Source organism: Camelus dromedarius, chromosome 4, assembly GCF_036321535.1.
Source record: "Camelus dromedarius isolate mCamDro1 chromosome 4, mCamDro1.pat, whole genome shotgun sequence".
Classification (NCBI taxonomy): domain Eukaryota; kingdom Metazoa; phylum Chordata; class Mammalia; order Artiodactyla; family Camelidae; genus Camelus; species Camelus dromedarius.
In genome coordinates this window covers 3103369-3118014 of record NC_087439.1, presented here as the reverse complement: position 1 = coordinate 3118014, position 14646 = coordinate 3103369, and the positions used below count along the sequence as shown (strand labels likewise).

At 47.7% G+C, this 14646-nt stretch overlaps 1 protein-coding gene across 4 annotated transcripts in view; it reads left to right on the top strand.

Moving 5' to 3' along the window:
- Window positions 1–14646, top strand: part of HERC2 (HECT and RLD domain containing E3 ubiquitin protein ligase 2) — a 176474-nt gene that overhangs the window by 154794 nt on the left and 7034 nt on the right. For all 4 annotated transcript variants that reach the window (XM_064484642.1, XM_064484644.1, XM_064484643.1 and 1 more), the window contains exons 79-86: window positions 2412–2626; window positions 5045–5222; window positions 5843–6004; window positions 8063–8154; window positions 8369–8508; window positions 9173–9360; window positions 9851–10048; window positions 12574–12657. In XM_064484642.1, the coding sequence (XP_064340712.1) occupies window positions 2412–2626; window positions 5045–5222; window positions 5843–6004; window positions 8063–8154; window positions 8369–8508; window positions 9173–9360; window positions 9851–10048; window positions 12574–12657 (1257 nt within the window). The remainder of the gene's footprint in view (window positions 1–2411; window positions 2627–5044; window positions 5223–5842; window positions 6005–8062; window positions 8155–8368; window positions 8509–9172; window positions 9361–9850; window positions 10049–12573; window positions 12658–14646) is intronic.

Below are 14646 nucleotides of genomic sequence, written 5' to 3'. Positions count from 1 at the left end.
AATTCTGTCTTTTAGTTGTCTCCTGGCTACTTTAACGTGTGTATTTAAAATTGAGAGTGAATTAGTATTTCTGCCATCCTCCCAAGTAAAGGCTGATCCTTTGTCGTCTTGTGTTTCGGCACTCGCCTCTGCCCGCAATGATAGGCAGGGTTATTATTGTTGTTTTATATAGACCATGTATTTTCTGGATTTACCCAAATGTCACACACATCTTTGCTCACCATTATTTCTTATGTTTCAGACCTTATATCTGCATTCATTTTTCTTCTACTTTAAGTATATATTTTCAGTTTCCTGTAGTGACAGTCTGTTGTTGGTTAATTTTCTGATTTTTTTTGTTTGTTTGTTTTTTTAAATATCTTCATTTTGTTCTTTTTCTAGGCAAGGGTTGCAAACATTTTCTGTAAAGGGCACGCTGGTATTTTTGGCTGTGGGTGTCCTGTAGTCTGGTCTCTGTTGCAGCTGTGAAGGCAGCCTGTGGGGAGATTGTACAGGAATGGGTGTGGCTGTGCGCTAATAAAACTTTATTTACAAAGACAGGTGGTGGGCCTGTAGGCTGTCCTTTGCCAACCCCTGTGCTAGGGTATATAATTTTAAGTTCACTGTTATTTTCAGTCAGCCTGTTAAAAGTTTTATTCTTCTGGTCTTTGGCCTTCATTGTCGCTAATAGGATGTCAGCAGTCAGATTAATTTTTACCCAAGTGAATGTAATAAATCTTTCCTTTGTAGCTGCTTTCAAGATATTTCTTTAGTGGTCCACAGTTTCACTCTGCTATATTAGATATCTGCTTTTTTTGTTTGTTTTGTTTTTAATTTTTCCTGCCCTTTTTTGTATTCCTTTTTTTTTTTTTTTTTGCCAGGTGATGAGGGTTAAGGGGTAGGCTTCCTGGCTCTGAGAAGTGTTCTCTTAACAATTCTGGTAAATTCTCAGACATGATTTTTTCAGATATTGCCTCTCTCGTATTCTCTGTGTGCTATCTACCTACAGCTGGGTTCTGAGTGGTGTTCAGGTGAGGAGGTCTACCCCAAATGACCTCTAACCTTTCCTTCCTGTTTCCTCTTCTCTGTGCTTCGGGGCCATGTGTTGGGTAATTCCTTCAGATCCATCTCCTAGTAGTCTAGTCTGTGGTCATCTGCGTATAATCTGCTGTTTACTACATCTGAGTTTTCATTTCCATTGTTTTTTAATTTATGGAAGTTCTGCTTTGGGTTCTTCTCTTACAGTCTCTTATTCCTTGGGGATACTTTTAAGCTTTCATTTCTTTAAACATAATATTGGACTTTCTTCTAATTCTTTCTCATGGTGCCTTCTTTCCTTTTAACGTGAATCTTTAAAACTACAGGCTGACCATTTTCCTTGGAAACTTTCATGCAGAAATTCTTTGAGGCCTAGCTTGAAGTCACTCATCAAAAGAGAACTTAGAACTGTGGTGTGCTACCAACCTGAGCCATTGTAAATGAAATTCTCTCCCTAAGGAATTTAGATCGTAGGTTAGCATTAATTCAGACTGAGAATCATCTCAGCGACCAGCTTCTGTGGCTGTGAATCCTCAGGAGAGGTTTCCCCTTCCCCCTCAGCCCTGAGTTTGAGAAGAGCTACTTTCTTTGTTCTCTCCTTAGTTCTCACTCACAGTCTGAGTGAGAGGAAGCCCTTGGAGCCTCACCTTCCCCCACAGAGTCTTCTTTTCGGCTTAGCCTCACCCCCGACACCCTGTGCAGTCAGGATCCTCAAGACCTTCCTGGGGAAGCTGACTTTGGGGTCATTTCCTGTCTGAGTTCTTGGTTTCACTCCCTGTTTTGTCCTTGAGGTTTCCTTCCTATTAGGTCAGTGCAGCAGCGCATCTGACACAGTACGAATCAGCATGTAAGTTTTTATAGGAGGGAATATTTGATATGCATTTGGAAGTGGCAGTCCTGATTTTTTTTTTTGATGATAAAGATGTTTTATGTCCCAAATCAATTATTTGAGTGAAAGAAAAACAATATATTCTACTGTGTGATTTATATGCTGCCTTGCTGAAATAGTGAATATATTTGTAATTTTTCTGTGGGTGTTTCTGTGGGTATTATTTACCTGGAATTTACATAAAGTAGATAATGAAATCTTTTGTTTTTCTTGGTATTAATCATGGTTGGTATTCTGAACAAAAATAGTAGGAATGCTTCTAGGGAAAAGACCATGATTTCGAAATATATTTTCTGATTGTATTTGGGATTTCTATCAGTTAAATTTTTTCTTCCATCTTCAGAGATTTGATAAAGCAAAAATGAAGTCTTAAACATTCCTGTGATTTTTAATGTTAACTTTTCTCTACAGTAACGTTTAGAGCATTGATTGGATTTATTAATCACTAATATATATGGATACTTAGATAAAAATCTGATGTTTATATTACTTTTTCTCATCTTAGCTTTATGCCACTGGCTACGGTGCAGGTGGCAGACTAGGAATTGGAGGGACAGAGTCAGTATCCACCCCGACGTTACTTGAATCCATTCAGCATGTATTTATTAAGAAAGTAGCTGTGAACTCAGGAGGAAAACACTGTCTTGCCCTCTCTTCAGAAGGAGAAGTTTACTCCTGGGGTGAGGCAGAAGATGGGAAGTTGGGCCATGGCAACAGAAGGTACTGTGTGAAGACATCATTTTCACTGTTACATTTCCTTTTCTTGTTTGTTTTAATGCTTATGTGGTGCATTGGCACTCTGTGTTTCAGAACAGTGTTTGCAGTTACCTACTCAAACTTAATGACTCACTCATCAGAAATTAAGTTCATGCGGCAGTGTCTGGGCTTGCCTACGTGACCCCTCTGTTGAGGGGAAATCAGTTCTGAGTTTTGGTTTCTGAGCACTAAGTTTGCTTCGCTTCATTTTGTCCTGTTTCCCCACGTCCCCTGAGTCACCCACTGCATCACAGCAGGCATTTTGTTACATGAGGACGGTAAAGCTTTAAATACAGCGGAGCAGAGGGAATGGCAGGAGTGAGGGGAAACGGACACACAGGTTGACTTAGTTTTTTTAAAAAAGCAATCAAACCCACCAGTTTTTAAAAGGTGATTGGAACCACCTGCCAAGTTGGAATGACAGGGACCTTGGTGTTTGAAATAACTAAAGCGTCAGACAGAATGAACAGCAGCCCCAAAGACATTGGATAATAGGCAGTAAAGTGCATCCAGTGATCTACAGGGGTGAGCACTGACAGCCGCGTGTGTGAGGAGGCTATTTGAGAGGCCAAAAAACAAACCACCGAAGGGCTAGGAGCTCACAGAGAGCAGAGGGGAGCGCCTGCTCCCCAGCCCTCATAAGTCCCAGGGCACTGAGGAGAGGACTGAGAACGGTGCTATGCAGAAATGGGGGGAATGAACCGTAGGCTAACTGTTGCTGGGATCACACCAACGAAGCTAAAGAGCAAGACTTGAAAGGATTAAACTGTTTACAAGTAGCTTAACCATGTTGTAGAGATCAAAGCTCAAGAATATTTTTGTGGAAACAAACATATCAAGCACACAGTAAGATAAACTTGGCAGTCTTCTTCACCCAGACAGAGCTTATCAGGCCTGTGTTTCTTCAGTAGTGTTGGTAAAGTTGGATATTCAAATGCAAAAGAATGAAACTGGACCCCTGTCTTAACACCACTCTCAAACTTTAACTCAGAATAGATTAAAAGACTTAACTGTAAAACTCAAAACCATAAAACTCCTAGAAGAAAACCAGGAAAAAGCACAAGCAACAAAAGAAGAAATAAGCAGACGGGACTCCATCAAACTAAAGACTTCTGCACAGCAAAGGAGGCAGTCAACAAAATGAGCGGAGAGCCTAGGGAATGAGAGAAGATATTTGCAAATTATGTAAATGATCAGAGGTTGTTATTCTGCAAAATATATAAGAAACTCATACAAATTAATAGCAAAGAAAAACCAAATAACCCAGTTAACAAATGGACAAAGGACCTGAATAGGCATTTTTCCAAAGAAGACACACAAATGGCCACCAGACACATGAAAAGTCCTCAAGATCACTAATCATCAGGAAAATGCAAATCAAAACCCCAGTGAGATACCACCTCACACCTTGTGAGGCTGTGGAGAGGAGGGAGCCCTCCTACACTGTTGGTGGGAATGGAAATTGGTGTAGCCCCTATGGAGTGTGCTCAAAAACTTTTAAATTGACTTATCACATGATCCAGCCACCTCACTTCTGGGCATATATCTGAAGGATATATAAGGATTGAGTTCTTATCTTGCACCATGTCCAAAAGTAATTCAAAATGACTCATAGTCATAGATCTAAAACCTAAAACTAAAAACCTCTAGAAGAAAACACAAGAGAAAACTTTTGTGACCTTAGGTCAAAGATTTTTAGATAAAACTTGGAAAGCATGTTCCAGTAAAGAAAAACAGGACAAAATGGACTTTATAAAAGGCACTGTTAAGAGGTGGAAAGGACACACTGCAGATTGGGAAAGCGTATTTGCCATCGTGTATCTGACGACAGTCTTATATCCAAAGTCATTAAAAAGAGCTTTCAAAACTCAATCATAAGAAAAGTTTGTTGTCAGTGCTTGCCACATTATATACAGTAAAACTCCTTAAATGAAATGTTGATTTATAGCAAGTATGGACAACCTGTTTCTGTAAAAGGCCAGACAATAATAAATATTTTAGGCCAGCCGCATGCAGTCTGTTGTATATGCTGCTTTCATGAGTTTCTTTGACAACCCTTTAAAAATGTTAAAACCCATTCTCAGCTCACTGGCCTTTCCCAGGCCGGACTCAGCCTACCTGAAGTCTCCAGCCCCTGATTCAGACAGAACACTTCCTCTCTGGCATTAGGGCAGCTTGGATAAAAGGAGACAGGGAGTGATGTGATTTCAAATCCAGGCCTGAATGCTGCTTGTTGATTGCTTTGACAGCTGACTTGAGGGCTGTAGGCTGAGAAGTGTGCAGTGAGTAAGTGGGCAGCAGAGCCAGAAGCCTGACATTGAATAATTTTAAGATATTACAAAAGTAAACTGTTTCACTTATACTTGGTGACCTTTTCTGCAGTCCATGTGACCGTCCTCGTGTCATTGAGTCCCTGAGAGGAATTGAGGTGGTGGATGTTGCTGCCGGTGGAGCCCACAGTGCCTGTGTCACTGCAGCTGGGGACCTCTACACGTGGGGCAAAGGCCGGTATGGCCGCCTGGGCCACAGCGACAGTGAGGACCAGTTAAAGCCAAAGCTGGTGAGAAGGAGCTGTGCTTGGGGGGCCGGGAGGGGCAGCTTGCCGTGGGCATTATTCTTTCTAAAGGTCAAAAGTATTTCCTGTTCCAGATTCTTTTTTTTTTTTTTAATTAATTGAGGTATAGTCAGTTTACAGTGTTGTGTCAGTTTCTGGTGTACAGCACAACTGTTCCAGATTCCTTTAATTTCAGAGTTAAGTTTTGTTTTTGAGGGAATAGAAACCATCTCTGTATGTATTCAGTGATCATTTAAACAGGATAGCATTTGAGATACTCTTTCATCTACACTGGCAAATCTTACTTGGTGTCTGGCCAGATGCTTTGTCTTCTGAAGGCCCGCTGTGTGTTGGGTGAGGCAGCGGAATGAGAGGACAGCCTTCCTAGTGTGGCAGACGGACACAGGACACTGAGACCTGCCTCCTACATCTGAGATGCTTGTAGTTTAAATAGTTGAGGACGTTTTCTGTATTGTCTTACAGAATTGTTAAGATTACCTGTTCTTTGTAAAGATCTAAACCAGGCACCCCTCCCCAACACACAAGTCCCCCGTGCTGCTGCCTCCCCTGGGGAGAGCCTCCTTTCTGTGGTGGTGAGATAACCTCAGCGTCTCTTTTCCCTGCAGGTGGAGGCGCTACAGGGGCACCGCGTGGTTGACGTCGCCTGTGGCAGCGGAGATGCCCAGACCCTCTGCCTCACCGATGATGACACTGTCTGGTCCTGGGGGGACGGGGACTACGGCAAGCTGGGCAGAGGAGGCAGCGATGGCTGCAAAGTGCCCATGAAGGTGCCCTGGGGTGTGGGGTCTCTCGGGGCTCAGGCTGTTCACAGGCTCTGTCCCCAGTGCTCGTGCCCCGCCCACTCTGCGTGCCTCTCAGGAGTGGCCTCCCTTCATCTTTAACATCTCTGTAGAAAATATAATGGGTACTTGGCTGCAAAGGGAGTGAAAGGCCCAGAGGTGCAGAGAGGTTTTAGGTGCTGTTGGTGCTTTGGTGGTTTAGTGTGTGGACCTGCTGGAGGGAAGGAGCACAAATCCTTCCCCCTCTGCGGTTGACAGAGGTCTGCAGCCGTGCGCTGGGCTAGCAGGTGCCGAGAGGCTGCGTCCAGCTCAGCCCGAGCCTGTTAGATGGGCATCCTGGGAGCTGCCAGGAGAAGGGGCCGCAGGCCTGGGATGGGGGCCAGGCCGCTTTGCTCCACTCGAGTTGAGTGGCTCTGGGCAGTTCACTGACGTGATCATGACTGTGCTTTGCCTTTGTGAATGGCTGGTGGCAGAGGGTAGGTTCACTGGTGTATTTAGGTCCCTTGCTGACTGCTTAGCGGCCTGCAGGTCGAGAATGTGACCAGGCCATTCATCTGGGTGATTTGCTGCGGCCTTGGGAGCGGAGGTGCTGTGCGAGGAAACTAGAAGGCATCTCCGCATGACGTTCTCTCTTCAGGGCCCTGAGACTGCCCTGTGGAACTGAGGCCCGTGCAGTGCACAGGTAGCCCCCCCGGGCCGGGGGCAGCCGCCAGAGGCCCCCTCAGACCCGGAGCTCGAGCTGGGACTGCCTAACTGTTCCTCCCACAGCTGTGCTGCCTAGGGCAGCAGCTGCTGGCCACACGTAACTAGTTTAAACCTAAATCAGTTAAGAGTAAGTAAAATTACAGTTCACCCCCTCACTTGTCCTGTCCACATTTCATGTGCCCAGGTGCAGCAAATGCTGCTGGCATCCGGGGTGGGCAATGTGGACACAGCATGCTTCCGTCACCATGGGGAGTGGTATTGGTGGCCGCTGGCGGGAGCCAGAGCCTGGTGAAGATGATGTCACTTGGAGGCACCTGGGCCCTGGGGCTGCAGCTACAAGGAGATACCCCGCTTCTTCTGGGCCTCCTTGCCAGCTGCTCCTGCAAAGGCTGGGCTTGGGGCTGCCTCCTTATCCTTACTACCGCTTGCTGCTTTCCCTTAGAGTGGATGGTATTTTACCCACATTACAGGTTACTTAGGGTTTCCACGTGTCTGGAAAAATTGTTGTGGGCCTTCTTATACTAAGAAGGCTTTAGACAAAGGCTTTGCACCTTCCAGGATTGTACTGTCAGGCACTGGGGGCGGGTAGGGATGGAGGCCATTATTGGTATCACTGTGATGATATAATACAAGGAGAAAACGAATTAAGAGAATTAGGTGATAATTCACTTACATTTAAAATTAAATATGAGCACTTAAGTCTGGAAACAGTTACAGGTAATAAGGATGCAGTTTGCTAGGTGGGAAGAGATACTAAGTGGGTGAGTGAGCCAAGCGGGACCCCTGGGTGCTGGCTGTGAAGGATTTCGCCCCCGAGCATGCAGGGCTGCAGATGGCTTCTAGCACTGGCTTGACCAATGACATGTTTAATTGAATTAACCTGGGCAGAAGGGTAGGGAGTGTCTCTAGGCCAGAATCACAGTCCTCTTGGCCATCCTTCTCCCCGGTACCTGCTGCTCCCTCTGAGAGGGCTGGAGGGCAGATGCCAAGTGCAGGCTTGCTGGAGAACGGGGCCACCACATCACGAAGAGATACGGTGTTGGGAGACTGAATTCTGGGGAAAACGATTGCAGACTTTCAGCCCTGGTGTGTCCATTTCCAGGGATGCGTGTTGACACTTGTGGGCAGCGGAGTGGGCACATGGCCATCTGCAGCAGGCGTGCCCTCACAGCCAGGTGTTCCTGCTCCTTCTGAGAGCGCCTGGTTAAGTGGAGAAGTTGTAGTTAACGTTTGACACAGGAGTGAGGGTGTTCAGAGTAGATTTAGTTCAGTCCTTCTTTGGGCGCAGCAGTCAGCAACAGCCTTGATTGAATCAGTCTGATTGAGCCTTTTCCCTTCTAGATCGACTCTCTGACGGGCCTTGGAGTGGTTAAAGTGGAATGTGGATCCCAGTTTTCTGTCGCCCTGACCAAATCTGGCACTGTTTATACTTGGTAGGAAAGAGACTATTCGTTTAATCCCACCAAAATCAGACTGTTCATTTGAAGTTACATTAACCGTCCTTTTGTAGTAACTTGAAATGTCACTCATGCAGGAGGCTGTGATTTGTGTCCTGCAGCCCAGTGCCTGCACCAGGAGGGCGGGGCAGGGTGCTAAGTGGGATGGCCTTGCCTAGATGTGGGGTGTCCCACGTTTCCTTGTGTTCAGGGGCAAAGGTGATTACCACAGGCTGGGCCACGGGTCCGACGACCATGTTCGAAGACCTCGGCAGGTCCAAGGACTGCAGGGAAAGAAGGTCATTGCCATTGCCACCGGCTCCCTGCACTGTGTGTGCTGCACCGAGGACGGTAGGTGGGAGGCCAGCATTGTAATTTGAACGGCCTTAGACCTGAGTCCACTCAGGGGTGATGCGCAGAGCTCTGAGGTCGGTGCGGGAGTGAGGAGCAGTTATACTGTGTTCTGAAAATACACCTGTGGTTCTTCAGCCCCTGTACTAATGCCTGTGAACATGGTGTGTTTCATGGCTGTGCAGAGACGAGCAAACAGCAGGCCTCATACGGCTGGTTTTAGAAGGGCCCGCTTACAAGGTCGGCCCTTAGCTGATTTCTGAGAACCTGGATTCCAGGAGGGCTCCCACCATACGTAACTAATGAGGATTTGGGAGGATATTTGAAACTATGTAACTGTTCCTTTTTCATTGAACATTTTATTTATTCTCATCAAATATTTAAATTTTTCTATTTTCATCTGTGCTGGACTCATGGTTTCCTAATTCAATGAGTTGTGGTTAAGCTCTTGCTCGTACTTAACCTTGATGCTCACACACTGCACCCCGTTCGACTGCTTTAGCTCCTGAAGTGTCCCCATCATTCCTTGAGTGCTTCCTTGCTTTCTGGCACAGATGACGCCAACTCCCAGTGGGAGTGAGGACTGTATGCAGAGGAAGGCGGTGGAGGCTGTGCATTCGTTGTTCCTAGTATCCAAGTCCTTGTTCTGAATTTACTGTGTTAGGTGAAGTTTATACGTGGGGCGACAATGATGAGGGACAACTGGGAGATGGGACAACGAACGCCATCCAGAGGCCTCGGTTGGTGGCTGCCCTTCAGGGTAAGAAGGTCAACCGTGTGGCCTGTGGCTCAGCACACACTCTCGCCTGGTCAACCAGCAAGCCTGCCAGCGCCGGGAAGCTCCCTGCACAGGTCAGCACTGGCTGGGCCCCCTGGGCTAGAAGGCGTGCAGGTGGTGCCAGAGTTCCCATCTGTGTATTGAATTACACATGTACAAGTGCACGCACACTTCATTTTCACTTACATATTTACAGAGGTATTCCATTGAAAGTAGTTGAGGTTAATCATGGTAAAAACATAGAGTCTTAGAATTAATATTTGTACCAACCATCATCCTGTGTGTCAGTGTGTCACCTGTATTCAAAATCTTAACTACACAGAACTATTCTGATAGTACAGGCTGCACATTTTCCTTAGTAAATATATTTCTATAAGCCAGTATTTTTTTAGCATTCTCCTCAGTTTATGTTTCTTGGCCCTGGCAAACGGCCAGAATATTATTCTAAAACAAGATTTTTCAAACCAAAGTCAGAAGTCACACTGCTTCTCTGTTTTCAAAAGCAGTATTTTCAAGTCCGCCCCTTGGACGGCGGCTCACCTGTGCCCTTGACGTCTGTTTTAGGTCCCCATGGAGTACAACCACCTGCAGGAGATCCCCATCATTGCCCTGCGGAACCGCCTGCTGCTGCTGCACCACATCTCGGAGCTTTTCTGCCCCTGTATCCCCATGTTCGACCTGGAGGGTGCACTCGATGAAGCCGGACTCGGGCCTTCCGTGGGGTTTGACGCTCTACGAGGAATTCTGATTTCCCAGGGAAAGGTACTCCGGTCACAGGTTTTACCATAGGCGACACTGGTATCGTCAGTACATTGTAATCCAACAGAAATCCCTAAACTAGGAATATACTGAATACAGCTCATTTGGCAAATGGTCATTGAGCACCTGCTTTGTGCCAGGCTCTGTTCTGGGTACTTAGAATGCACTGGTGACAAACAGTCAAAAAGCTCCTCCTTTTGGAGCTTATATAAAAAAATGAATAGCGTGGTACTGCATGTCCCCCTGTAATCTCTGTCTTCCTCCTCCCAGAAGGGGAGACGCAAGGTTTGCAAAACAGCCTCCATTCTTGCAGTGTTCTCTGCTGGCCTGGCCTTGAGACTTTATGGCAAGTCCCCACTGGCAGCAAGAGGGAAACATAATGAGAGGATTTCTTCCCCAGGGATACCCAGCAGAGGGGCCCGGAGGTGACGGACTGCTTAGATAGCGGTTCTGTACCAGGATATGTTAGAAATTCCTGCGGGCTCTGAAAAGGACCATGAATGAGGGCTTCTAAAAGTCACCAGAAAATTTTTGACTCATTGATGTTTGTAATAATTTGAACTTTCTAGAAACGGAGTACCTGATTTTGGAGTAGGAGGTGTCCCATTATTGGAAAGCATCAAGTTTCTGGCCAGCAGCTTGACAGGATGTTCTGGAAGTGGCTCAGTCATTGTGTGATTATGATGGGGTGTTTGTGTAGAGAAAAGTCATAGAGGTCAGAGTGAGGGATCTTGATCCTGAAGGGTCCAAGATTATGGCCTGTTTTTTTTTTTTAATTTTTCTTATTGAGGTATAGTCAGTATACAATGTTGTGTCAGTTTCTGGTGTACAGCACAGTACTCCAGTCATATATGAACGTACAATTACAGCCTATTCTTAATAAAATTTAGATGTTTTGGAGTACTGTCCAAATAGATTTTTTTTCAGGATTGGCTTTATATCCTACACACCTAGTGGAAGGAGCCAGGGGCATACTTTTTATGTCTGTGCGTGGCTCAGAGGCAGGTGTGTAGACAGTGATGAGGTTGTGGTAACGGTAAGGTCTCTGATGATGAGCAGGAAAAAATTGTGGCCAAGTAAAATGGATGTGAAACTTAACTTCAACTATTTTTCAATAATAAAAAGTGACAGGTTTGATTACTTTCACCATCTCTTTTAATCGCTCAAAGTGAAGGTGATGATAAGACAAGGAATGAAAAGGGAAAACCCCCTCCTGGTAGGGAGAAACCAGAGCGAGAGGCAGCCCATGTCCCACATTGACTGTGTGAGTGTCTCGCGGGCTGTGCGGTAGGGGTGGGGCGCCCTCCGCAGCGGGGATGTCGGCCTCTCTTCTGGTCCTGGTGGGAAAGGATCGCCTCTGCTGGTGACGGTGCAGAGTCATTACCAGCATGTGCTTCAGAGCCCAGAAGAGAGAGAACCATAGGAGGGCTGGGGGTGCTCCAGGGGGAAGGGGCCGCATGCCCAGTGCAGGGGCACTAGCTTAGCTGGGGGCTGGGCAGTGGGGAGAGCAGAGGTCAGGTAGGTGGAAGGCGGGAGGAGCTACAGGTGTGCAGGAGTGTGTGGGGATGAGCCCACCTCTGCAGGCCCCTTTGTGCTTGGGGGCCATCTGCAGGTCCCCCTGTGTTGACAGGAGCACCCCTGCCCTTCCTGCCTTCAGGGCTTGGCAGTCTCAGGCTCTGACCCGGAACTGGTGTTCAGGCCCTGCAGTGGGTCCCCTGTGCCCTGCCCTCTACCTCCCCTCCAGCCACCCTGTCTCCAGAGGAGGGCACAGTCATCCACTTGGCAAGGCCCTGGGGCTCCCACCCATTCTGCCTCCATTGAGTGTCTCTGGGGTCTCCTCTCCTCACGCACACACGACCACATGCTCCCCGCACCTGGGTCCATGTGGGCACAGCCGGCCTGCCTCTCCCTGGGTGACTCTGGGACCTGCTCCTTTTCTTTGCCGTCTTCACCGTGGGTGTTGCAGGTTCCTTTCAGTGCGTGGTGCTGACACGCTCCCTCCCCCACTGTTCTCCCGACCCCACCCCAGCCCTGACCCTCTCCCCAAGGCTCCCCGGCCCTGCTGCTGCTTTGTGGCTGGTACCTCTGTCGGGACAGCAGTACTGACATCAGTGCCTCCGTCCTGCCACTAACAGACTTGCAGTTTGGCTGGGAAGCCTTGGTTTTCTAGTCAGCCCTCAGAGCCTCGCCTAAGACCCGAGTCAGAGTAGGTGCTCCCTGGGCCCGGGCCCTCCTCCCTCTGTGTCCAGTGCTGGGCCTCCTGCCTCCAGGCGATCAGCTGCCGCCAAGCACTGGCCCCGCCGGCCGCTGAGCCTCTGCGTGGGCCTGGGTGCCGGTGCCAGGCTGCTTCCCGGGCCACCTCACCACTTGCAAAGGGGAGTTTTCTTTTTTTTTTTCCTTACTTGTTCTTGAGAAAATACAATTTTTCGCAATAGATTTTAAACCAAAATATGATGTGAATGTGAATTATCTATGGGTAAGACTTTCTATATCACATTCCAAATTTTGTCTTGTCTGTCGTGTTTTAGGAGGCGGCTTTCCGGAAAGTAGTACAAGCGACCATGGTGCGGGATCGCCAGCACGGCCCCGTGGTGGAGTTGAACCGGATTCAGGTAACAGTCTCTGTTCTTAGGCGTGATGGTTTTGTGGTTGTGAGTCCTGTCCCTACAGCCAGGGGGGAGCACTCACAGCAAACCTCCTCTCATGCCCTTGCCTTACAGAGCAAGGTGCCGTGTGTGTGGGTGTCCTGTGGTGCCGAGGCTGCCAGGTGGGAGTGTTAAGTTGTTTTTAACAGAAAGACGACTTATTTCAGATAACCTGGAAGCACAAATCCAGATGAGCAAAGAGGGAAAAGTAAAAATGACCTGTATTTCTACCACATAGTGAGGACCGCTGCTAACATCTGGGGTGGGGGGCAGGGGGTGTGTGTGTGTGGGTGTGATAACCTCAACTGGAGAGCTCTCCTCTGTAACTTGCTGTCTGTTCCCCTTAACGCATTACAAGCACCCCTCTGTCCCGTGCAGTGGGGCTGTGGGATTGTTTATGTTTACCAGCTGCCTTTGCTGATTCTCTGCTGGAGTTGGAAGGCCATGCCTGCTTTTCTGGGATATGGAAGGGCCAGTATGTGTGGCTCCAGCTCAGTGTGTCCTCAGTCACTTCCTTGGGTTAAGTTCTGGGATGCAGTGCAGGTCAGAGCCTTCGACGCCTGCATTGAATTGTAGGTGGGGGCTGTCCCTGCACCCGCCAGCCTCACAGCGCCCCCGGCTCGGGTGGCTTACCTTGCTAACTTAATAGGCCAGAATCACTCATACTGGTGCTGTCTCAGGGTAGTAATGAAAGAAACGAAAAGTGGACCATCTCTGAATGTATACTGCTGCCAAGTGTAGACAAGCTGAGAGTCAACAGAATTAAAACAAGAGGAACCCTAGCCCTGATGATGACATTGTGTGCACTTGACATTTACCTCACCAAAGAAACTGGCCCCACCTCCGGGAAGAGAAACAGAGCCACGAAGAACAAAGGCTTTGTTCCCGAACTTTAATACTAAACACGTGATTTTTACACTGCTGTTGGTGATGTGATAGAAATTTTCCAGAGTTGTTCTTGGGGGCATTTTTAACGAAGACATCAGTCTCTTGTCCTTTGTTGGATAACATGTGACCACACTGATGGAAGTGGTTTCTTCACCCACGTCATAGTGTTAAATGTGAAGCCGGAGGTCAGTCAGCCCCGTCCACAAACAAATGGGCTGTTTAATTAAGTTCATAAAAAAGCCTTTATTCTTCCCACCTTGGGGGTCATACTGGTTTTCTCTACATTATGAGATCTTAAGTACTCAAGTTCCTAAGTGAGGAAAGCCATCTGGTTCAGACAGTTGGGCATTCCTGGATGGTAAGCCTGCCTTGGGGGGCCAGTGGCCCTACGTGGGTGTGCGAGCCCAGCGGCCTTGGGCATCCGGGGACCGGGGTGACCTGGAAACTGCACAGGCACTGTTCTCAGTCACTGTGTGCTGATGCCTCTTTCCATCTCATCTTGACGTGTCCAGCACAGTGCCTGGAGTCATGCTGATGTTCAGTGTGGGCTTGAAAGAACAGAACAGTAGAGGACAAACAAATTTATATCAGGCGTTGTTTGAAGGCATACAAACAACCTTCAACGCAGCGTGCGATGCGAGTTGACGTTGGAGGGGCCGCTCCGGGTGCCAGCGCCAGGTTTCCTTTGTTCAGAGTTTCATGCCCCGCTCTTGAAGTTAGGACGATCTCCACAAAGATGGAAATAAACAGAGGATGGGGGAGGGGGGCACTTCATGAATCCAGGTTGAACCAGACACCAGCAGTGACCTGGAAAGGTGGTTGGTGTAGGCGGCCTCCTCCCGGTCCATCCCCGGCCTCCAGTCTCCTCTTGTGGGGCCGCCGTCGGAGATATTCTCCTGCCGTCTGTGGACAGTGCTCTAGAGACACTAAAAGTGGCCCACGTTGTTGGAGGGTTTTTCTTTGTTTGAACTTGACTTAGTTTTAGAACAGGATCTGAAACTCAGCGGACTTAAAAAACCTTATATGTATTATAGATAATGCATGCTCGTTTCTGAAATTTTAGACAAT